The 24,686-nt window shown below is 33.8% G+C and overlaps 2 protein-coding genes across 6 annotated transcripts in view; both read left to right on the top strand.

Moving 5' to 3' along the window:
• Positions 1–22,984, top strand: part of Axn_0 (axin) — a 39,935-nt gene extending 16,951 nt beyond the window's left edge. For 2 of the 5 annotated variants that reach the window (XM_011189787.3, XM_054236156.1), the window contains 11 exons: positions 13,647–13,960; positions 14,045–14,277; positions 14,339–15,001; positions 15,872–16,006; positions 16,173–16,269; positions 16,326–16,460; positions 16,528–16,783; positions 16,866–17,010; positions 17,072–17,395; positions 17,468–22,287; positions 22,340–22,984. In XM_011189787.3, coding sequence (XP_011188089.1) covers positions 13,868–13,960; positions 14,045–14,277; positions 14,339–15,001; positions 15,872–16,006; positions 16,173–16,269; positions 16,326–16,460; positions 16,528–16,783; positions 16,866–17,010; positions 17,072–17,395; positions 17,468–17,594 — 2,208 coding nt within the window. In that variant the 5' untranslated portion in view covers positions 13,647–13,867 and the 3' untranslated portion in view covers positions 17,595–22,287; positions 22,340–22,984. Of the gene's footprint in view, positions 1–13,646; positions 13,961–14,044; positions 15,002–15,871; positions 16,007–16,172; positions 16,270–16,325; positions 16,461–16,527; positions 16,784–16,865; positions 17,011–17,071; positions 17,396–17,467; positions 22,288–22,339 lie in introns of those variants that run through there. The other 3 variants (XM_054236155.1, XM_011189790.3, XM_054236157.1) reach the window with 3 other exon arrangements.
• On the top strand, positions 22,775–23,945 carry LOC105215725 (uncharacterized). The gene is made up of 5 exons (XM_011189792.3): positions 22,775–22,984; positions 23,048–23,157; positions 23,220–23,432; positions 23,509–23,662; positions 23,723–23,945. The coding sequence occupies exons 1-5, from the start codon at positions 22,789–22,791 to the stop codon at positions 23,836–23,838; spliced, it is 789 nt and encodes a 262-aa protein (XP_011188094.1). The 5' UTR covers positions 22,775–22,788; the 3' UTR covers positions 23,839–23,945.
• Positions 23,946–24,686: the final 741 nt, after the last annotated feature.

Below are 24,686 nucleotides of genomic sequence, written 5' to 3'. Positions count from 1 at the left end.
TCTCCGAGCCGTTCGATACCAAACGAGGCTTCAGACAGGGTGACTCACTATCGTGCGACTTCTTCAATCTATTGCTGGAAAAAATAATACGAGCTGCAGAACTAAATAGAGAGGGTACAATCTTCTACAAGAGTGTACAGCTCCTGGCGTATGCCGATGATATTGATATCATCGGAAGCAACAACCGCGCCGTTTGTTCTGCGTTTTCCAGACTAGATAAAGAAGCGAAGCGTATGGGTCTGGTGGTGAATGAGGACAAGACGAAATATCTCCTGTCATCAAACAAACAGTCAGCGCACTCGCGTCTTGGCTCCCACGTCACTGTTGACAGTCATAACTTTGAAGTTGTAGATAATTTCGTTTATCTGGGAACCAGCATTAACAACACCAACAATGTCAGCCTTGAAATCCAACGCAGAATCACTCTTGCCAACAGGTGCTACTTTGGACTGAGTAGGCAATTGAAAAGTAAAGTCCTCTCTCGACGAACCAAAATCAAACTCTATAAGTCGCTCATTATTCCCGTCCTGATGTATGGCGCTGAAGCGTGGACGATGACAACATCCGATGAGACGACTCTTGGGGTTTTCGAGAGAAAGGTTTTGCGCAAGATTTATGGTCCTCTAAACATTGGCAACGGCGAATACCGCAGACGATGGAACGATGATCTGTACGATTTATACGACGACATTGACATAGTTCAGCGAATAAAAAGACAGCGGCTACGCTGGCTAGGTCATGTTGTACGGATGGAAGAAAACACTCCAGCTCTGAAAGTATTCGATGCAGTACCCGCTGGAGGAAGCCGCGGAAGAGGACGACCTCCACTCCGGTGGAAAGACCAAGTGCAAAGTGACCTGGCTTCACTTGGTGTTTCCAGTTGGCGCCAAAAAGCAAAAAGGAGGAATGAGTGGCGCGCTCTGGTGGATTCGGCTATAATCGCTTAAAGCGGTTCCTACGCCAAATATATATATATATGCTATCAAAAAGCAGATGCCCCGGAAAAGAAGCTGCAGCAGACCACTCCGTAATATAGGTGATAGCTCTTGGTCGTCGTCTTCACAGGTATGGACTAGAGATCTTGGTATTCGACTAACCGAATTAACCGAATAGGACATTATTCGAATAATAATATTCGGTTTGCACTATTCGGATAGTCGTCAGTCATCGACTATTCGAATAACCGCTCATTTTCGACTATTCGGTTAACTGTTCGTTGTCGACTATTCGAATAGTGCAAGTTTATTACTTTTCTTATTTTCATTGAAAAAAAAAAATAAACATTAAAACTAACAAAAAACTTGCTTTAAAATACAAAAAATAACAATGATTTCACGGGAATCACTAGGTAATGACAAAATAGTTTTTAACCATTTCAACTGGGCGAATGCATTAAATCAGTGTTTTTCATAAAACATTTATTTTAATATTTGGTTGCAAGCAGCTTCTACGTCACAATGTTTCCAGCAATGGAGAACATACTCTCTGATTCTGATAAAGTGGCTGGAATTCGGATACTTTAAAAAATCAAAGGCTGTTTGGATTTCAAACAATTTTCATTTATTCGAATAGTGACAGTATAACTATTCGAATAGTCGTAACATTGCAACTAATCGAATAGTACTAACCGGTTAATGTTCGTACGAACGGTTACAAACCGGATATTCGAATAATCGGTTTTCAGGTTAATCGAATAATTTTAAGAGCCCTAGTATGTACACCCCTTGTAAGTTGTAGGTTGTTGTTCACTCAAAAAGGCATAATACATTTTTATATGACTATAAATGTATTTATTCGTGAATTATGTTTAAATCATGAATATTCATTCTTATACAAAACTCCAATTATTTTCCAAAAGCAAAATGTATCATTACTGACCCACTGTGCGCCGCCGCATTGATTATCGGCGCAAGGCTCTGGAAGACGTCTTTTTATGGACTAGAAAACCAAATGAGTTGTTTGTGCCTTTTTTGCCATTATCAAACACACATACATACATACGTAAAAGTGAACGTGTGTGCTCGTATATATGTATGTATGTATGTATCTAAATATTTCAACCACCAGCAGATTACTTATTGTGCGCGGATTGTATTGTGCATTCATATTTTCGGTTATTGCATGAAATTACGTGCATTTAAAAAATATGAAGTCAGTTGCAAAGCCCGGCAAAGGATTTGCTCATAAAGCGTAAATTTTTCAAAATAACAACAAAGAAATAATTCGCTGGTTTTATCGTATTTTGTTTTCATTTTTTATTCTTGCGAACAGCTTCTATTATACTATGCACGAAGTATAAAATTTCACGGCCCTTATTCGGAGTTATTAATAAGCATTAAATTATGAAATTATTTGAAAATAATAGTAGAATATGAATAATTCACGTAATAATTTTGTACCTAAGATCATTGTTTGTTTTTAGCTTTGTTAAAGAAGGATGCGAATACATTTCATTGCACCTCACTCAGCTGATGTTTGCAATATAATAAAATAGAGGTATATAATTTGATGTAAATTAGCCTATTAATATCGAACTGATCGTACTATCCTTTGGAGAAGCAATGATCCTGAAGATTTGTATGTATGTTGTTTATGCATTTTGTACGATGGAGATAAGATTTGAGATTTTGTTAAATAGAGTGAGCAGACAAATTGGTAAAGCAAGATACTTTTTTATTTATTTAAAGCTTAAAACATTAATTCTCCTGTTCACCTTGTAAAACACAGTTTTATTCATATTTAACTGAACCAATCATTCCTCGCGATAATAATATAAAGTCTAGTATAAAGAAATTCATTATTTTTGCATTAAATTGAAAGTTTTATTTAGCATAGTTAGTATGATTCGTTTGTAGTGGTTTTGGAGATAATTTCATAATGCCACTCCTATAGAAATCTTCTTTGCTATTGACAATAAACTAGGATAATCGATTTTAAAAGATTCCATTGAGTAAAGTTTTTCACAAGCAACATCATTCGCCATAGACAGAAACAGGTAATCATCATTTGGTGCCTAGTCTGGACTATAAGGTGATTGTCCTCCCAAACAAGCTCTCGAAGCTTGTATTAACTATCGATATGTGTCATTGAACACAACTCTGCTCCCATTGGCTGACCGCTTCTGGGCAATTGCTTCCTTCAGTGGTCCCACTGCTGACAGTACAGGTTCAAATTAAGTTTGGCCGTAGAGGGATAGCTCATAATAAATTATTCCCTGCCACGTTTTCATTACTGAACCAATTTTCATCAACAGTTACCATCCACTTAAGAAATTTATCGATTTTATTGCGATTCAGCAGCGATTCGGAGATAGAAATTCGGTCGGTGAAAGTTTGCGTTAACTCATGTGACAGCCTTTCGTCAAAAATACCGATCGCATTTATATAATGCGATATATAAATTACTAAAGTCATCTCTATGTAAAATAACAGATTTCTTCTCAAAGCTTCTTTTGTCTATATATATTTTACTAGCAGACCGATCTGTCTTCGCACGGGTTTAAACAAACAAAAGTTATTGGTTTTTACACACTCTCCCACATATTATATCTGTATATACTTTCCCGTTTCTTGCGTGGGTTCATTTTAAAAATGTAAAATGAGGAAAATTCGAACACGAAATTATGTTTTATTTGCAATGAGCTAAAACTTGATTACGACCTCTAGTCTTTGGTGTCCGTTGTCTTTCTCTCTGATTATGAAGGCGTTGGGAACGCACAAAGTTCGACGCCCTAGTTCGAACTTGTATTTTTTAATATTTTGTTCTGCACACTCGTTACTCGTTTGTTCAGCAAGCAGCTCGTTACTCGACATTCTGGCACGCGATTGCGATGCGAAGAGAATGACTTGCGAGTGATTTTCAGTTTTTAATTAAGATTCTCCAGCACGGAGCCTTTTTGATACCCTCTCCTGGGAACTATTTCCAGAAAGTTGAAATTCTAGCAATAAATATAGCCTATGTTACTCGGGATGAATGTAGCTTTCCAATGGTGAAAGAATTTTTTAAATCGGCACAGTAGTTTTTGAGTTTATTAATTACAAACATACATACAAATCTTTCCTCTTTATAATAGTAGTATAGATAATAATAATTTATTTTGTTTTGAATATTAATTAAATTCAAACAAATGTTCATAAACATAGAGTAACTCGCGCCTTCGTATTTACTAACGGGGGTTTTTAGTTATATATATTTTTATGTTATTTGTTTTTCTTTTGTTACTATACTAGTTTTACAAATTTTACAAAAATGTTTACCAAATTAATTGGTTTATGAAAGAATCCTGATTAGATCTTTATAATCCTCAAAAATGTTTCTGTAAATTGTTTTATTTCTAAATGTTTTATTCTAATGTTTTATTTATTTCCGATTCTTTCTTTAGTAAAGTGATTCATCACTTGTCACACTCGTCTTTAGTCTTATGTTTAAATATTTGTTATTTTCTAAACTAATTAGAAGAAATTAATACTTTATCTTGCAAAACGGGACAGTCAATTAGTCTAACACGTGTCCAGTTTGATGATATTAAGGCAAGTGTATCTCTTATTGCAAACTAATAGTTAAAGTTACAGGGATTTCGAAGAGTCTAAATATTATGTGCGGAATGACATTGAGTGCCCTTGTGTATAGTCTGTTCTTTTCCGAATAGTAGCAAAATAAGGTAACCCATGCCTTCTTCATTATTTCATCGATGTTTGTTCTCCCCGAAAGATTCCGATCTAAGATGATAATTTTATATTTCTTAAAGAAAAGTATTTATTTTAGGAGTAGGTATTTAAAGTTTTTAGCGGCAGGTTACCAACAATCATTCATGATCCTGAGTAGGTAGTAGGAGCAGAGAACTTCTCTTTGGTGTACTTATTCGGTTTTCGATGTGCGCATGCGCAGTACCATTCCGATAAATCAGAAAGCATAAAGTCCTAAACTACCGCGCTTGTAAGAGCTGTATATAAGTTATATAAATAAGCCAGAAATCTCTGGCGTCATCATTTAGCTAAATAACTTATATATTGTGTTCCTTTCATTATAATTTCTTCAAAAATCAAATTTAAAGAATCTTTTTAATATTTAATTCATTTCTATAAAAAGCTAAATTTTTTAAAGAGAAACATATAAAATTTCAAGAGCAAACTTATTTGGTTTGGACTCTAAGAGCAACTTAAACCTTTGGCCATCAATCTAATTTAATATATTTCAAAATAATCGGTATGATGAGACGAGTTCGTCCATCCATCTGTTTATCTATGAGTAAAAATTAAAATGATTTGAGTTTAATTTTGCAAAAAGTTGTTAAGTGAAAACATATAAAAGTGTTATAACTAAGCCACAAATGAAGCAGAAATTTGGCACATGGAATTAAAACCAGGAGGCGATCTATGTGTGAATGCATTCTTTTTCTGTTTGTTCCCCGATCCTTCACTTCACTTCACTTCACTTTAAAATATATATATCAAGAACCAAAGGAGGTATTAGAACAAAACTTTGCATTTACTACATTTTTTATTGTATCACCGGATCTTTGGACCAACGGACTATAACTTTTCAAGGCTTTTTACAAGTATACCAAAAATAAGGGCCCTAGTGTCTATGGTTGACTTTTTACGAATTATACCAGCACCCATATACTATAAATAATGATTATCGATATTTTAGTAGATGTTACGTCGAATATATTGGTCAACATTTTTATTTAGAAGAATGTTGATCAACGTAGTAACCAAATCTTTTAGACTTTTCTGTTTTCCTATAATTAAAAAGCTGTAACACAAAACATATTATTTTTTTATTTATTATGTAATAAAAAGTAAAATTTAAATCAACCATTTTATCATCTCATCAGCTAGTCTTTGAGAATAAACACAAACTTCATTTTGAATTAAATCCTGTGGTGGTGGATGCTTTATATAACGAATAAATAGACGAATAATTTCCAGGAATCTTATAAAATAGGGTTGTTAGCAAAACTACTTCGTCGAGTACGGTTCATTCTTAAATGTACATAAATAATAAATAGTTTTTTTGTTTTACACCCGCTGAATGTTCCGTTAAATTTCGAAAGAAGTGAAAGGTTATTTTTACAATATTAATCTTAGTGGAATTTATTTATATTACATACATGAGTCATAAAATAATTTCATTTAATATTATACTCGTTTTTATTCATCTTTCTTAGTTTAAGATAATAACATGCCATTTTATAATTATGTATAAAAAATTATATTTATTCTGATGATAAGATAACCATTACGAAAATGTAAAAACACTCGCGCTGTTACGGATCCTTTGTTGATTTTTCCCAAACTTGAAATAGCTTCTTTCTGAATTTGGCAATGAGCACCTACAAAACCATTTTTCTTTAACTTGTTCCTATACTTAGGTTAGAACAAGTATAGGAAGAAGGAAGGTTAAAACAAAAAACTATAATAGATCTATCACATTCAAAACGTTTAATTTATAATTACGTGTGCAAAATAAAAGAGAATTATATTATTCTTATTGAGTAACACTGTAAAAGATTTTGGTCGATTCCATAATGTCTCACCAGAATATTCTCCTCGCTACAATTTAAAAAAAAATAACATAATAATTAATGCAACAAGAGAAACCGATTCCAATTAATAATTTCAGATAAAGCCATTGTAAACACATATGTATGTTGAGTGCACAATTGAAATATTTTAGAACGAAAGTGAGAAGATCTGAAGAAGTGTAAGAGAAGATGAGCATTAAATTATTGCCGATGTGGCTGTGCTTATGAGCCAGCCAGAACCTACATATACACTTAAAATCATAATAGGATCGCCTCTTTTTATTTTTTTCTCTTCAAATTAATTTTAACCCTTTCGACCCCGACGTTGCCTGTGTGCAATTTCGCCAGTTTGACGATTTAAAGCAAAAGCTGTTTTCAATTTTTTAACTTGATTTAAGTTGCTACTTATAGGTCAATATATTAAGAATGAAAATCAAAACAGTTAACAACATTCTTTACCGTTATTCTTATAGATTCTTAAATTTTAAAACCACAGAAAAAAAAGTCGGGTTCGAAAGGGTTCAATAAGGGCATTTGTTAGTATACCGGATTTTTATATCTTTTCTCTCAATTTGTATTGTCGTGGTGATTGGGTTGAACATCAATTCTCTTATCTTGCTGAATACTGTTACATTAGTAATGACTATAACCACAGTACATACAGTAGAAAACCTTATTCGTGGGGAATTCTCGGTGGTAAGATAGCCGCCATCTTGGAAAAACGCAGTGCTGTATATATTGAGTACTGCATTTTAGTACAACTTTAGTCATAAAATAGCAAATATTATGTATATAGCTGTCTTATATAAAGCGAAATTATTTATTTATACTATATTTCAATTATAGAAGATTTTAGCATCAATGTGTGCCATATTATATGCAAAAAAATTATTAAATGTAGATGAGATATTTCATAAGTGGTGAGAATAAAATACAGCTCTCATACAAGTACTTCTCTGTGGTACGTTATTTTTGCCCACATTTATTTAAACTTAACTGACACAAAATTAGCAAAAAATCCATTTTTGCTAGTTTTTACTTAAATTATTACAAACAATTATATTTAAAATACTTTGAATTGCAAAACTTGGAAGTACACAAAAGTTTTTTAAGCTTGAAATGATACGTGGTTGCCTCCTTATTAAACATTTTTAAAACAAAATATGTCATGATCCTATTGCATAGGCATTTCAAACCATCGGGTCCAAGGTAACAAGAATCAAAATCGTCATTTAATACTAATATAAGTTTTTTATGAAATTTATAAAAAGCTCAAGAACTGTTATTAAGTTTGACGAATCCTACACTTTTTTATTTTGTAAAAGTGTAGGCGTCTTCAGAGATCTACCCTTTCTCGAATAATGTTAAAGCCAGCAAACAATTGTGCATTTTAAAATATTCGTTATACATATAACCATATAAATATGAAAATGAATTTCTCTGAAGGAAATCATTTTCAATTATATCAATTTCCATACAATGTCTAATAGATTACTGACTATCTATGGAAGACATTGCCAATGTTTGAAAAGTTTGCCAAGAACTATCTTGAACCAGACAAACATACTCTTTCAAGATTATTTAGTGAAAATTATTCAAATTGTTTAATAGTAATATTAAATCTTTTAAAATTTGAAAGCGCCAAATACAGTGTCACCAACCCAGGGATGTATTTATTTTAATACAATATTTAAAAATTAGTTGAATCGCGTTATACACTTGTACATAAAATATAACTAACTTATCAATAAATAACACTTAATACCACCATAAAATTTAATAAATATCCGAAATAATTTAAAATAATTCCAATAATAATGAAAAAATTTATTTTATTTAATAATTATTTAAGTACTGTTCATCGGACTTTAAAAGTTTTGTGAAGATTAAATGCTAGCACAACACCCTAATTACCACAATTGTAGCAAAAAAAGCGTAGCACACAACCCAAGTACGCCTCGGTGGTGTGTTAAAAGATGAAAATTAATGTAAACAAAAAAAGGTTTTCTACTGTATATACTGAGCTATAACTATTCGTTGCTTGTTCATGAATTCTGTGCCAAATATATTACTGTAACAATGCCCCAGCCTCAAAAATTCGCCAGACTCCGTGTGCCTTTTCTATTTCCAAAAATAAAGAGAACCTTAAAGGACCGTTGTTTTACAAGCATACGAGAATTCGCTGAAAGAGTCAAAGGCTATCCCGAAATTCGAGTTTTGGGGAATGTTTTGATGATTGGAAGAAGCGCTGTCATGAGTACATGATATCGAATGGGGACTATGTTAAAGGCGAAAATAATAATCTAGACGACTAATTTATATGTATATATATTAAAAAAAAAAAAAAACGAAACGAAAAACGAAGTTATTTCTTCTCTAAATGAAGGGTCGTAAAAAGTCTAAATCGAATAAAAAATAAAACATTTTAACCAAGAAAGGGTGTACTAAGTTTGTAAGTGTAACCGAACATTTTATATTCTCGCAATTTATTTATTTAATTATATTATGAGACACCGAAATTGCTGGACCGATTTTCACCATCAAGTACAATATATCCGAGATATATTACAATTGATCACTTATTTCACATATTAACCGATTTATAGTATTTAGCCCATCGTATTTTTGAAAAACCTTTAATAAAGTAAATGGGAACTAAGGAAAGTGATGACCCGATTTTAACCGGTACAGAGACACACTATTAGAAGAAAAAGATTCCCTCTGAATTACATAAGTATCTGAGATTTTTACCGATATTTTCGGTAAAAAATTACCTTTGGGAACTGAGTTCTGAGATGTTCGATATACGGGAACTTGAAAAGTTATAGTCCGATTTAGACAAGTGATGTCACAGCTCAAATACAGTATTTGTGTAAAGTTGTATTTCGCTATCTTCACAAGTGCTTACTTTAAATATTGTGAAGTGAACGAAGCAGTTTAACTTCAAAATTGAGTTATAAGGAAAGTAGGCGTGGTTGTGAACTGATTTCCCTACTTTTCATCCGTGTTATCAGGGTGCCAAGAAAATATAATTTTTTTAAATCTTAGTGCAGTTTTTTTCTGCCATTTCTTCTGTGCATATCATTTTAATGTTTCTGTCGTTTTTTGTTAGTCAGTTAACTCACTTTTATTAGCTTTCAACCTAACCTTTGCAGGGGTGTGGTCGTGGTTATTAACCGATTTCATGGTATATAAACGGATGATAAAGCGAAATGTGTCCAGTAAGTTTAGTTTATATAGCTTAAGTAGTTTGGGAGATATATACAAAAAAACAATTTTAGGGCGGGGCCACATTCACATCCACTTTACGAAAAAATTACATCTAAATATGTCCCTCCCTATTGTGATCCTCTGTACAATTTCATTGTGCCATTTTGTGAGAATGACAATGGTCCGATTACGTCCATCTGCGATACCAACCCTTTCATGTTGCCAAGGATAAGTGTGCCAAGTTATATTAAGATATCACAAGTTTTACCGAAGCTCTCGCTTGTACAAACGGACGGACAGCCAGACATCTGGATTTAAAATCTGCTCGTCACCCTGATCCCTGGGAGAGTATAGAAAGAAAATGTTGAATCCATACATTTATATGTTGTGTTATTAAAAGTTATGTTGTCTGAATTTAAAGGCAAAAGTGAATTGAAAAAATTATGAATTTGTAATTTTCCGGAATTAGAAATGGATGACGAAATAATCTGCGCATTTTGGTAATAACAAAGTCTACAAAGTTGTCTGCAATAATGTTCCTTTGAGCTTACAGTCATTTATTTCCTATTTTCTATTGTAGTTGTCCCCTGCCGTCATGAAAGGCAAAGTATTTAAAGTTTATCTCCCTCTCCTCTAATCGGTTTGCCGTTATGAGCACGAGCTTACTACCCCCTATCATCTTAACATTGTCATCAACATTTGATAATTCAGAGTCTTCGCACATAAGAGATAGTGGTAGAGGCGACGCCATGCACAACGGCCATAACGCCTTTTGCACATACCGCGAGTGGCCGACAGAAACAAGGGTGAGTCCGTGGAATATATAAACGCAATATATGTACATATGTACAGCGTACATAAATATATATAAGGGAGGATATAGTTCTGTTAATGTCGCTGTCGCGCTGCCTACTTCTTTATGTCTATGGTTGTTTGATATGTTTTGGTTTTCCCCATTTGTGCGCACAGCTTCGGGGCCTTTTGGGAATTTTGATTTTCTTCGTTTTCTTTTGTATTGCGAACGCGTTCGCCCAGCAGAGTTTGTACATACATAAGTAAAGGGAATCTTTTTCAAAATTTCGTGCAACTGTTGATTGTCCTTCTTTGGCTGCTATGCCCGGAATATTGTATTGGTCGATTTCATCAACCAATCACAATCACTTTCAAAATGGCCGTGGTTCAATTTGATGTATTTCCTTTGTACAGTCTCTTTTGTTGTGATTTTAATCTTCTAAAAGATATCCATGTTGTCTTTACTTTTGATTTTTAGCTGTGCGTATTGTGTTGTAATTGATTTACTGTTATGAAAATAAACGAAAAAAGAGCAAGGGAATATGGCCGCTGACGGAACCGAACTTGAGATAGTAAAGACCGATTAAGAAATGGTCACTTACAGTTATATACAAAATACATTGATTTGGTTGTCACTCTCACAATTAGCAAGACATAAAGGTAGAGAAATATTTACACGTATTGCCAAAACTTTATATTATAAAATTTTATAAATGAATTCAACATTCCATTAATGAATTGTAATCATACTTATGTATGTCATTGGCGTTGCAACCTTTTAGCCGATTATAGCCGAATCGACGATAGTGCGACATTTCTCTTTCTCCTTCGCAGTTCGGCGCCAGTTGGAGATCCCAAGTGTAACCAGGTCGCTCTCCACCTGGACAACATGACCTAGCCAGCGTAGCCGCTGTCTTTTTATTCTCTGAACTATGGCAATGTCGTCGTATAACTCGTACAGCTCATCGTTCCATCGTCTGCGGTATTCCCCGTTGCCAATGTTCGGAAGACCATAAATCTTCCGCAAAATTTTCCTCTCGAAAACTGCTAGTGTCGTATCATCTGATATTGACATCGTCCAAGCTTCTGCACCATAAAGCAGGACGGGAATGATAAGCGACTTGTAGAGTTTGATTTTGGTTCGTCGAGGGAGGACTTTACTTTTCAATTGCCTAAACAGTCCAAAGTAGCACCAGTTGGCAAGAGTGATTCTGCGTTGGATTTCGAGGCTGACATTGTTCGTGTTGTCGATTTTTCATTGGTACTACGTTTTTATGTGGTGGGTACCAAACCCTACGCACAACCGCAGAAGCGGGCTGCTCCTTATCACTTTAGCTCGCCTCCAAACGGCTGTTTGTTGGCTACACCGAGGATACTTGGTCTAAAACCGGAAGTCGTGAGCTGCTTGAACCATGTGGAGAAGAATCTCCCAAGTGAATGACAATCAAAAACTTTCCTAACTTACGTGAACTTCTACACATTATCCCATCCTCCATTGTAATCATATATGATAACTTATACTATAGGTTATATACTTATCCGGATCAAATGAAGCCAGGGGTATGCCGGATAATCAAAAATCGGGATTATAGATTCCAAAGCAAATCAACAATATTTTAATTTTGATAAATTTTTATTATGTAATCTGTTTTACATGCGTCGTTTAGATTAAAATTATATAATTTAAAATTGTAGTCGGAAATAACTTCTGTCAAAGATCATTGTAAATCACATCATTGCATTACGTCCAAGGCCCTGATGCGCTTCAATTGTAACAACCGTATGGGATCCGATTCGTCCTATATTGCAAAGCTTCGGCGTGAGATGGTACTTGACATAAAGCCAGTTTCTCTCATATCTTCACTCACTTTACAGTTCAAATCGGCAATGATTTCTTCATCTGTTAACATTAAGAATCCTGGGCCTTCATTAACGCAGTTCTCTTCGTCGAAACCTTCACCAATACTAAGAATTTTCATTACTTTTGTTATTTCTTTAAAATCGTCGTGGGTTTTAATAGCAGAACTAGATAGAGTTGATTTTAATATTATAATTTATTCCATGCCCTTTGTAATGTTTGCGATTCCACAAAACTTATTAATAGTCTACAAGCACTATTCATATGAAATATTTACGTTGTAATATATAAAATTTTTATACAATTTAAGGGGTTACATCTAGTTAGAACCCCTAGAAAATGAGGTTTTTCAAACATTTTTCCTGAGAAAACTTCTAAATTTATTATTCTAGGAATTTACCCACATATTATTATTGAATATTTTTTTTTTGTAAAAATAACGGTTGTTGAAGAGATCTTCAGGAATCCCTCACAAAAAAGGTGTTTTGCGGTGACTACTATATCTCTGAAATGGATCATCTGATATATAAATAAATCAAACGAATTTCGAAACGAAAGTAATGTATAATCTTGTAATTAATTGAATGAATTCGCAAAATGGCAAAATGTCCGTCTGTCCGTGCAAGCGATAACTTGAGTAAAAATTAAGATATCTTGATGAAACTTGGTGTGTGATAGGCGTTGCAACCGTTTAGCCGGTTATAGCCGAATCGATGATAGTGCGCCACATAGAGGTCCTTCCCAATCAGGATGGAGCTTTTGGTTTTGCGGGAATACCAAATTCAGAGATCGCTGCGTAAAGGCAGCTCCTTGGTACACGTGTTCCTTGGCAACTTAGGGAGGTTGGTATAGCATATGGGCGTAATCGGCCCATTGTCACGCCCACAAAATGGCGATAACCGAAAACCGTGGGTTGCGGTTTCAGCGATATCTTTAAATTATCAACAAAGTTCAAAGGACGTCTGGTTAAGCGTTTTATTTCCCTACATGGTATGTTTTATCTTCGGCTTATTAATTGTGATGTTCTAAAATTATATAAAATAGTTTGAACCAAAAACCAATAGAATCAACGCATTTGCATTGTTTTTAGAATTAATATCACAGACAATTTCTTTAATATATTATAAGACATAACCAAAATATTTGAAAATGTGTATGTATTCACTGAGAAACATGAAAATATTATATTTCCTTAATTTAGTATTGTCCTTTGTAGTTGTACAACTGAAACTTTATGTTTGTTCTTTTATTTTTCAGACCTTGCCACATTGCCTTCCATAAGAAATTAACACCCAGATTTATTAATATCTTCCAAGTCCATTATATTCTAAATATAACGGACGGTTCGTAATTTGATGTAGATGAAAATATTTATTTAATAACGCTGAAAGTGTGAAGAAAACATTGGAAACTTTGTAATACGGTAGTTTGCTAGTCAAACTTGAAGGTAGCTAGAACAATAGAAAACAGAAAGTGGCATGAGCCATCCGTCAGGATTCCGAAAATATGATGATAATGAGTGTAGTGGGCCTAGACCACCAGTACCCGGAGAAGAAAGTCGAGTTAAAAAGGTACTTTTGATGAAAAGCTGGCATAATATAATCCTAATAAATGAATTGGAATTACATAAATACTTAATGTTGTATGAATTTCAGATGACCGAAGGGGTGGCTGATAGTTCCCGAAATTCACCACCTTCATATTTGAATTGGGCTCGAACTCTTAATCATCTCCTTGAGGATCGCGATGGAGTGGAGCTTTTCAAAAAATATGTCGAAGACGAAGCACCTGGTTATAATGATCACCTAAATTTTTATTTTGCCTGCGAAGGTCTAAAACAGCAAACTGATCCCGAAAAAATTAAGCAAATTATAGGAGCGATATATCGGTAATGTAAAATTATAATTTAATATATGTAAGTGTTAGCTAACAATTTGAATATTGAAAAGGTTTTTACGAAAAAGTCAACTATCAATACCTGAAGACTTGCGTCGAATAATCAAAGCAGGTCTGAAAAATGAAGTCCCACTCAACGCAAACATATACGATTCAATGCAGCAATATGTGGAAGCCACCATACGTGACAACATTTATCCTAGCTTCCTCTGTTCAGAAATGTACATTTTGTATATTCAACAAATGTCTGTTTCACATGAACGATTTGGGATTGGGGCAGCTGGTTCCGGCAGCGGAAGCAGTAGTGGTGCCAGTTGTGGTAGCAGTGGAGCAGGAATTGCTGCATCGACAGGAGGCGCTTGCGCGTTGCCCACCAATTCGGGAAAGGTGGCTTGCTCATCGGTAGCACCTTTCATTAACCTGCCTATGAGCACTGCTGGTGGAAATATACCCATTGGCGGTGCCTGCAGTGCAAGTGGTAGTGTTTATGGTCCTTCCACATCAGCTAGCTCCAGTGGCTCTATAAGTGCAACTGATACACTTCCGCGAAGCTCTACACTACCAACATTGCATGAAGATTCGGAATTATCGCTTTGCGATGATTTCGAGAAGCTGCGTGTTGAAGGTGGTCGTGTCGCTGCCGATATGCCTATACGTCTCACCCACGACTTATTACTAGCAACTCAGAAGAGAAGACTGGAAATACGGCCTCCGGGGTAATTTTATAAACTTTTATTTTATATATATGTATTGGTTTATTAACTTTGAACAGAATATTCATAATGATATATCGATACGTAAAGGAAACACTTTTACTATTATATATTTCATATTTTTACCAATCTAAATGCTTTTAAATATGTTTTTATTTAATGTGAACTTTAACTGTCCAATTCGAGAGAATAGATTGATTAGCATTAAAATTGGCGCGTGTAAAGAATATCATATTTCATCAAACGTATTTACTGAATGAATAATTGATAATATTATTTTTTACTGTTGCATGGTTGTTTTACATTTATAAATATAAAACAATATATATATATATATCCAATATACTCTTAATTAAAAAAAATATGTGTCAGCGTAAACGTAGTTAAAAAGAAAATCATTTGACATTATTGACACGAAAAAAATACCATGCATGGAAATAATAATATGCATTATAGAACATTTTAATAAAGTCATTTAATTTATGATTTTTTTTTATTCCGAGATTATTATTATTTTTAACCAATAAAACCAACCAATGTATTGTTGATAACATTTTTATATTTTATATTTATTTTCATTTGCATTCTTCATGACTTATAACACACAAATGTTACATCACACAACCACCAACCAACCGACCAACGAATCATACCACCAACCAATCCATTCGGCATGCCTCCTTTTGCTCTACGACTATACTCATGACGCTGCATCTGTATGCGCTACTGACGTTATCTCACCTTGGTCCCTAAATATTATGGTTTAATGATTTTATTTTATTTATACTATATATGATTTGTACATGATGTAAATGGAAACAATGCATGGATATGATATTGTCTTGTATACCACCAACCCCTGCATGCGAATAGTGCTCATGGTTATGTGTACCCTGCGACCGCGAATACTTCATATGTTCCGAATTCACGCGTGGATTCGGAGAGGGCGAGTGTCAGTTCCGGTGGTCGAACTGATTCCGATACAATGTCGCTATCTAGTTGTTCTATGTAAGTATACATACACATACATATATACAAAATATGTCTATCGGTAAATTGTCGCATATTAGTTGTCGAACTGTATGATGTGCCCGAAAAGTATTATCATATTATGCGAATTTATTATGCATTAAATATTGGTTAACTACATGCAGATACACTCTCTACTTTTCAGGGATGGCCGACCCTACATTCAAAGAAGACATAGTTCAAATGAAAGCAAAGCGATACGACAAAGTGCTATGGCCAATAAAGAGACTAACACGTTTCAAGTTAGTAATGCATAAATTACTTTAAATTTGCATAAATTTATTTCAAATTAATTTAGGTTATCCCTCGAACACAACGCCTCCATTCGAATGAACATCGTCCTCTGAAAGAGGCTGAGCTGATTGCATTACTTATTCCGAAATTGGAAGAAGTCAAACGAAAGCAAGATATTGAGGATAGAGCTAGATGTGATGTATGTAAAAACAATGAATGCTAAGATATTACATTACAGTTATACATTACATTCGTACTCTTTGCAGCGTTTTACAGATGATTCAATGCCGACAAATGAAAGGCTTGCCAGCGATCGCGCTTTTGCAGATGCGATCCGTGAAAAATTTGCATTGGAGGAGGACAATGACCAAGATATACTTGATCAGCATGTATCGAGAGTATGGAAGGATCAAACTCCTCACCGTTCGCCTGGTACCATGTCACCATGCCCGCCTCTTCCGACTCGACGTCGTACAATAACCCACGATTCAGGAATGCTAAGTGACGGAGCTATGAGCATAGGTATATATATACATATATACCATATATCAAAACAGGCTAAACAGACTTCTTATTAAACCGAAAATTATTTAATTTCCGTTAGGTGGACATTCTATGAAACACTCCAAATCAATGCCGGACCACAGTTCCTCCTCCAGGAAGCTAACAAATAAGTGGCCTTCCATCAATACAGATAGTGGAATCAGTCTGTACTCAGCCGATACTCTTATGAAGTACAAAGACACCAGGTAAAATGCGCATGTAGCATGATAATCAATTAAATAACATTTTTTTTCATTTGAAATCAAGTTCACGATCTGGTTCAAGTACGGCCTCTAAATCAGAAGAGGCAAAAAGAAGACTGGAAGACGAGACCAGAAGGTCTCGTCGATATACTCAACAGCAACATATACAGCCATCACAGCAACCACCATCATTCAGTAGCAGTAGCAGTGGCAGCAGTAGCTTACATCACCAGCCTCAACCACCCCCGCTACCCGCAAAACCACTAGAGACTACTACTGTCGTATTCTCATTCTGTGACGAAGAATATCCTTACAGAACGAAAATTCCCGGCTCGCAACCGACACTGAAGCAATTTAAGGACTACTTGCCGAAAAAGGGCAATTTCAGGTCAGTAAAATGGCGTACTGTATTTTGGAAAATTTACATTAACATTAACGTTTTCTTCACCTGAAATTGTAGGTTCTTCTTCAAAACACATTGCGAAGATCCGGAAAGTCCAGTGATTCAGGAAGAGATTGTGAATGACAGTGATATTTTGCCACTATTTGAAGGCAAAGTGATGGGCCTAGTGAAGCCATCCGATTAGATTAAGGCTAGTATATTAGCGACTCACAATAATAAAACACAGCGAGATTAAATTAAAACTGCAACGAAAACAAGAAAAGCAGCAATTACGAGTATGAGCTCCTAAGTAATAGTACTTGGGAGATATTAAAAGCGTAAACGAAGGTTGACGAAGCAAAATGTTACATTAAAAAATGTATTTAGTACTTAGAGATAATTGAGAGGATCACACAAAAATCGAGTTTTGTAAAAACAATATTTTTAAATTTTTATAAAAACACAACAATATTTATATACGAGTAGATATTTCGATTTATGTATTTTTTATAAAATGCTATGAGTATATGTATTTTGTTCTCGCCAATTCTTCCAATCTGCGAATTTATTTGTTTTAAATTTGCATTACGCAAATTTGTTTATGGATTTTCTCTAAGAAAGCTGACCGAAAAAAATTTGATTGAAATGTGCTTTTATGGACTGCCTGCAATATATATTGTTTACATATAAGGCGCTGCCCGTTTTTGCAGCACTAAATATTGTTCTCGATCACGAAAATCAAAAGTATTTTATAAGAGTTTTTTTTTGTAAATTTTGCTTTCTTAAATTTTATATCGACTAAAACTAGTTCATAACTTAATTTTTATATAAATTTGTTACGAATATGTTACACTCATATAAGTATGAAGTTCGCTTATAATCACAAACAAGCCTAGACATGCTCACATGCTCATACAGAGACTTGGCGATCTATAAAATTTTGGAACGCTAATTGGCGTAATAGGTTAACTTTGTGTGAACATAAATAAATTATTAAGTGTGCATCATTTAAAATAACATACATATTCATTCTTCTATAAATTGAATAGTGAATAGACTATTCTACTGACTTATAATTAAAAATCGAAGAATAACGATATTTTTTTAAGTAACGGCCAAAAGAAAATGTCGAGTGTCATCGAAAACCTTGTTTGAAAAAATACAAATAAATAAACGTAAAGAAATATAATTTTAGCATAACTATGAACTGAGTTCATTTCTACCAACACAAACTAATTTGAGTACATGAGTAAGTATTATACAATTTTATTTGCGTTATTGAATGACAGTCAGAAATGTCTTCATGAAATCGGCACCATAACCTCTTATAACTCTACTTGTTCGTCATCAATGTGATATAATATAAATTTATTTAGTATAGTCAGGAATTGTTTTATTAAGTTAAGCTCCAGTTACCGATACTTGACTTGACCTAGAGAGACTTGAGAACTGTCACATAAAAGATCCGTTTAATGGGCCTTACATGTATTTGATTACCGAACGCATGACTTGACTTGAAAGTCTGTTGAATTTAGAACTCTAAGTTACGTTGACATTTGAACTGCTCTCCCTCTCTCACTGCTTCTCTTTTCATTCTCATTATGACACTATTCCAGTGTTGCCTGAATGCTTTCGGTTAAAATTAAATATGTTAAAATTCTAATCTTTAATATTTATAAATCTTCAAATAAAGAAAAAATAAGATAATTCAGAGGAAAATACCTTTTTCACAACAATTATGTTTTAATATGTTTAATAAAAAATCTTTTATTTTATTTATAACGCAAATACTTGTTTAACTTTAAGTGCAATAAACAAATCAAATCAAATAGGTACGATATGAGGGTAATTTTTGCAACAGAAACATAACTATTGCGAATCTCTCCAAGAATTTGTGGAGATCTGCTCAGAAAAAAAAAATATTTTGCGAATTTATGTAATGAAAAATTGATTGTAAATGTTCAAATATAATTTGAATAAATTATTTATTCAACTATCATTTATACGCTTGGCTGGCTCCAATTTATTACATCTTCTAACAATTCCAAATATCGAAAAACTGAACTACGCGTGCACGTTTCTTTTGTGCTATTCTGCTCAAAGCTATATTCATATATTTATTAAAGAGTTTTCTTTCAAACATAAAATCTTCACGTGTTCACAGATTTCCTAATAGTGAAGATTTTTTTATATACTAGTTTTAAAATCTTCAATCTTGGTGATATTTTAATTTAAAAAAACTTAATTTTAAAGCTAAATCTGCACATCAGGCAACTCTACCCAGAAACTATAATAATATCAGCTGAAGTTGAAGTTGTGTGAAGTATAACTGCATCTAAGTTTTCCAAGCCAAATTTTTCGAAGCTGAGTCAAGTCAAGCATCGGTAACTGGAGCTTTAGATGAAGGGACATTTCAGCACACTTATGCAAGCGTCAAATTAAGCACCACTCTCGGTTTACTTTCGGACGGTAATTATCACAAATTCAGTGGTAATGTTTTTGACGTTAATCTGCCGTTACTCGGGAAAGAACTTGCTTTCAAGTGGTTCACACGAATTAATTGTCAAACTTGGCATAAATTGAAAGCCATGAAATAGGCTGCAACAACTTGATATTCAATTATTATTACAGAGATACTGTCGTCAAGGAAACTGCTTCCATTTATCGCCAAAATGGATTCATAAGTCTTTATTTTTAAATCATTCTGTAGATACTTCGGAAGATTCATGATCCATAAAATGCACTGTTTGTGTACAATTTCGTAAAAGGGAATAATTCACTTATTTCAACTTTATTCGTCATTAATTTTTAAATTTAATACAATTAATTTGAGAATTGGAGAAGCTTTCAAGTTCGAAAAGTGAGAATGTGGTAGTAAAAAAGTGTGAGTTTGTGGCAACTTGAAAGCAATTTCTTGAACGTGCAACGTCTTTTATAGATGCTTCCACTGCAATTCCTTTACGGATTGAGTTGTGATCGACAATACCGAACTATTATTTTCCATATTTATTTGAACACAATATTTAAGAAATAGTTGAATCGCGTTATACTACTGAACCTAAAAAATAACTAACTTAGCAGTTAATAGCATTTCATTCCACAATTCAATACGATAAAGAATTTCGATCGAAAATTTTCATGCTATCAATGATTCCGTCGATAAATTACTTTACCATAAAGTGAGACCGTAGAATTGTTTTATCAATATTCATCGACAAATGCGACAAATTTTGTAAAGTGTCTGTGCTTTTTGGTTTGTTAAAAAAAACTGACCTTTAACTATTGTGAAATTTCTTCCAAAAAATATTTAATTCGATTAAGGTTTTTTGAGAAAATTCTTTCGCTATTTCGAGGGGGCAACTTTGTATCGCTTTAATTTATTTTTTTTTTTTTTTGTCTGTTTTTGTCTTTTGTCTCTAAAATACCCATTTAAAATAAAATTTAGTCCGTCGGTAGTAATTGATTGCATAAAAACTTCCTAATGGTTTACTTGTTTAAAATTTCCGCAACTCACTCATCAACGGATAGATTTCGACCAATATCTTGGATTTTGCAGAATTAATGATTTCATAATTAGCGGCATCTATTAGCCGCGGTAGATACTTTTTCAAGTCGGTAAGTGAGTTCGCTCATTATTCCCGTCCTGATGTATGGCGCTGAAGCGTGGACGATGACAACATCCGATGAGACGACTCTTGGGGTTTTCGAGAGAAAGGTTTTGCGCAAGATTTATGGTCCTCTAAACATTGGCAACGGCGAATACCGCAGACGATGGAACGATGAGCTGTACGAATTATACGACGACATTGACATAGTTCAGCGAATAAAAAGACAGCGGCTACGCTGGCTAGGTCATGTTGTACGGATGGAAGAAAACACTCCAGCTCTGAAAGTATTCGATGCAGTACCCGCTGGAGGAAGCCGCGGAAGAGGACGACCTCCACTCCGGTGGAAAGACCAAGTGCAAAGTGACCTGGCTTCACTTGGTGTTTCCAGTTGGCGCCAAAAAGCAAAAAGGAGGAATGAGTGGCGCGCTCTGGTGGATTCGGCTATAATCGCTTAAAGCGGTTCCTACATTAAATATATATATATAAGTGAGTTCAATGTGATTGTAAATTTTAATTTCAATACAGTTTCAATGATTCAGACGTAAATGTTTCGATTGAATCGAACCATTTTTCGATCGAAATGGATTCAATAATTAGGCCCATTATATTAGCCGTGTTTTATTCGGTCATCACAAGCTAATAGCTAAATCATTGGCAAATGAAACGCACTTAGCATATTTCATATATTCGATTAAAAAGAAATTGTGCAATGCGAACTTAACACTGTAAACTGTTAACATGTAAAGTTTTTAATTACCATTTAAAACAACCACCAAAATTTAAAATTTTGATTTGTTTGAATTTTCAACTGTCAAAATGAGGTTTTTGCTATTGCCAACTACTTTTTTTAGAAATAACCTCACCATTGTGAATGAAAAAAGATGAATGGTAATGCATTTTGTTTAATATACAAGCTATGAAAGCGTAAACTAATAACTTAATTTGGGGGTCAAATAAAACGCGCCTAATATTTATTTAAATGTTGTTCATCGGGTTTCACTTTTGTTTTTGTGATAATTAAATACTAACACAACACCCTAATTCTAAAATAGTAGCAAAACAAAGCGTTGCACACAACCCAAATATACCACTATGGTGGGAAACATAATGTAATCAAATCAGATGTTTTCAATATTTTAATTTAGATTTTCATTCGACGCCGGCTAAGTTCAATTGTGTGCAAACATTTTATGTTTCTAAAGTTAAGCTCGGTTTTTGATAATTTGGAAGACACAAAATACTATATTTTACAGTCTATATAGAAGAAATTTGAGAAAGACGATTATAAAGGTAAGCGAACCAAAATGTGTATGGCATGTAATTAAAACTAATATCATTGCAGACAATTGAAATATTCAGGAGATTGAAGAATTTATTATTTATAGCGCCAAAAACAAATCGAGATAAGTTATAAATTGCTTTTGACGTTCTTTTAGTACCCTAAATAATGTAATACCTACCTTATTGTGTAATAAGATTTACACGAATTGTGTGTTAATGTATACAAGAGGCCACTGAGTCAATTTCATATGGACAATTGTGTGCTCAACCTTTCTACTATTATTTTAATTAAAAATATATAACTATGAGCGAAATGTAATTTTTTTTAATACTAACCAATTTTAACTACTCTTGCATTTTTTAACAATGACGATATTTCAATAGCGGTCTCATTATTTTTTTGCTATAGTGTATATTAATAATTTCTGCACTCATACACGTTTGTTTACAATTGGTAGTTTTTTACTAAATTACTTCTTTTCAGTTCGTGACTTGACTTTTCGGTTTATAATGAATAAAAAAACCTTTTCAAATCTCTTAAGCAAAGAAAAATCGAAATTTGAAGCTTCGGTGGCAAAATTTCGAAAACTGAATGAATCAGTTCGAGAAGTTTCAAATGAGGCGTTCGATATGTACGATTTAGGAAATAGTGATCATATACCCAATGTAAGCAGAGTAAGTTCGTCGACGTCTGGTGGTCAGGCAGGTAAGTTGAAAATTTATTTGTATTTACTCTATAAGAATATTGAATACTCAGTAACAATTTCAGAAATAATTCAGAAGCTGGATGCGATAGAAACCCGACAAAAAGTAATATTGAAATTTTTAAGAAGTGTTGACGGCCGACTCATTGGCGTTGAAAAATCATTAAAAGATAATGTAAAAAATAGAATTTTACTTTTAATTTGAAAATAAAAGAAATATTTGTTTTATATTTCTAGATGCCAGACAAAGCGGAAGTACAAGCGCAAAGTAAATTGCTGCGCGAATGTCACGTTATAGTGTCAAAAACGCAACGTTCACTTAACCGTATTACTGGTGAATTGGAGGACGAAGAATATACAGAACTCTCTGCGGAACTACCCATGACATCGGAGGTGGATGTGCGCTTTATTGAAGAAAAACTTCTAAAAAAAGAAAGCACGGAGACTATGGTAATTAATTATCTGTACTTTAAGAATACGAGTTGAATGTAATACAGGTTTAATGTTCTTCCATATTGTGTATTAGATGCGGATAATGTTGAACGCTAAAGGCTCCAAAGGCAATGTTGACGGCGTACTGCGAATGCTGTTTTCAGATGAACTAATGTACCACTACAATCTAGAGGGGCGAAAAAACAAAAAACCATTGTTGAAGCTTAAATCCGTAGGGTTAATTTTTGGTATGCTCAAATGTGCTATAAATATTCTAATACACTTTCTTACTTAACGTTTCTCTCTAGATATCTTTGCGGACATGGATAAAAATGCCATTTGCGAGGACTTACGACGATATGTGGTCTTAAGCCACAATAGGTTAAAGCAAAAAAAACATAAACTTAAAGCTGCGTTAGAATGAAAACCATGTAGTTCTATTATTAATTAAGTATATATTAACGTTTTTAATTTGTTGTTTTATACTTTCGTAATATATTACACAGAATAAATCGTTTTTTTTTCACATAACCGGTGTTTGTAAGACCTAAAAATATGATCGGGACGATGAGACGAGTAGAAATCCGGTTGTCTGTCTGTCCGTCCAAGCGATAAATTGAGTGAACATCAAGATAACTTATACGTGTTCCTGAAAATTAAGAGATTGGTAGTATTGACACGTCCACAATACTGCTAAAACGAAGCCACAATTAATGTATAGAAGCGAAGTGTGATACATAGATTTACTACAAGAAGAACCATCTATGAATAGTTTGTTTTAGAAAAGTGGGTGCGGCTCAACCGGGCAACGTTTTCAATCAACCCCAATCTAATATTGATAATATCCCAACTCAAAGTTTATCACTTCGGCACTATTATTATGGTGCGCTTGAGAAATGTTTTGAACCGTTGCAAAAAAAACATGTATGTTGTTTTGAAGATTATATCCAAAGCTATGAAAGATAGAGTAAATTTCTCTATAATTATAAACAATTTCTGCTTATCCGAATTATTTCGTTTATTAAAAACATGAATTGAATGTGCGAACGGATCCGTACCGATAAGTAAGCCGTCCAATGATTCAGGTGGTGGTGTTTAAATTTCGTGTAGTTTCACTTTTCTTAACACGCAAAATATCACAGCCGACTAATTTTTTAATTTAAATGCATAACAATGGACATATTCCTTATCCATAGCACCATTTTCAAATGGTCGTAATATTTAATATCAGGCACATAGTCTAATGCTAGACGAAGATACGTTTCGATGTAA

This window comes from Zeugodacus cucurbitae, chromosome 2, assembly GCF_028554725.1.
Source record: "Zeugodacus cucurbitae isolate PBARC_wt_2022May chromosome 2, idZeuCucr1.2, whole genome shotgun sequence".
NCBI classification, from domain to species: Eukaryota; Metazoa; Arthropoda; class Insecta; order Diptera; family Tephritidae; genus Zeugodacus; species Zeugodacus cucurbitae.
The sequence above is the reverse complement of the archived record's forward strand: the minus strand, read 5'-3'. Positions and strand labels throughout refer to the sequence as shown.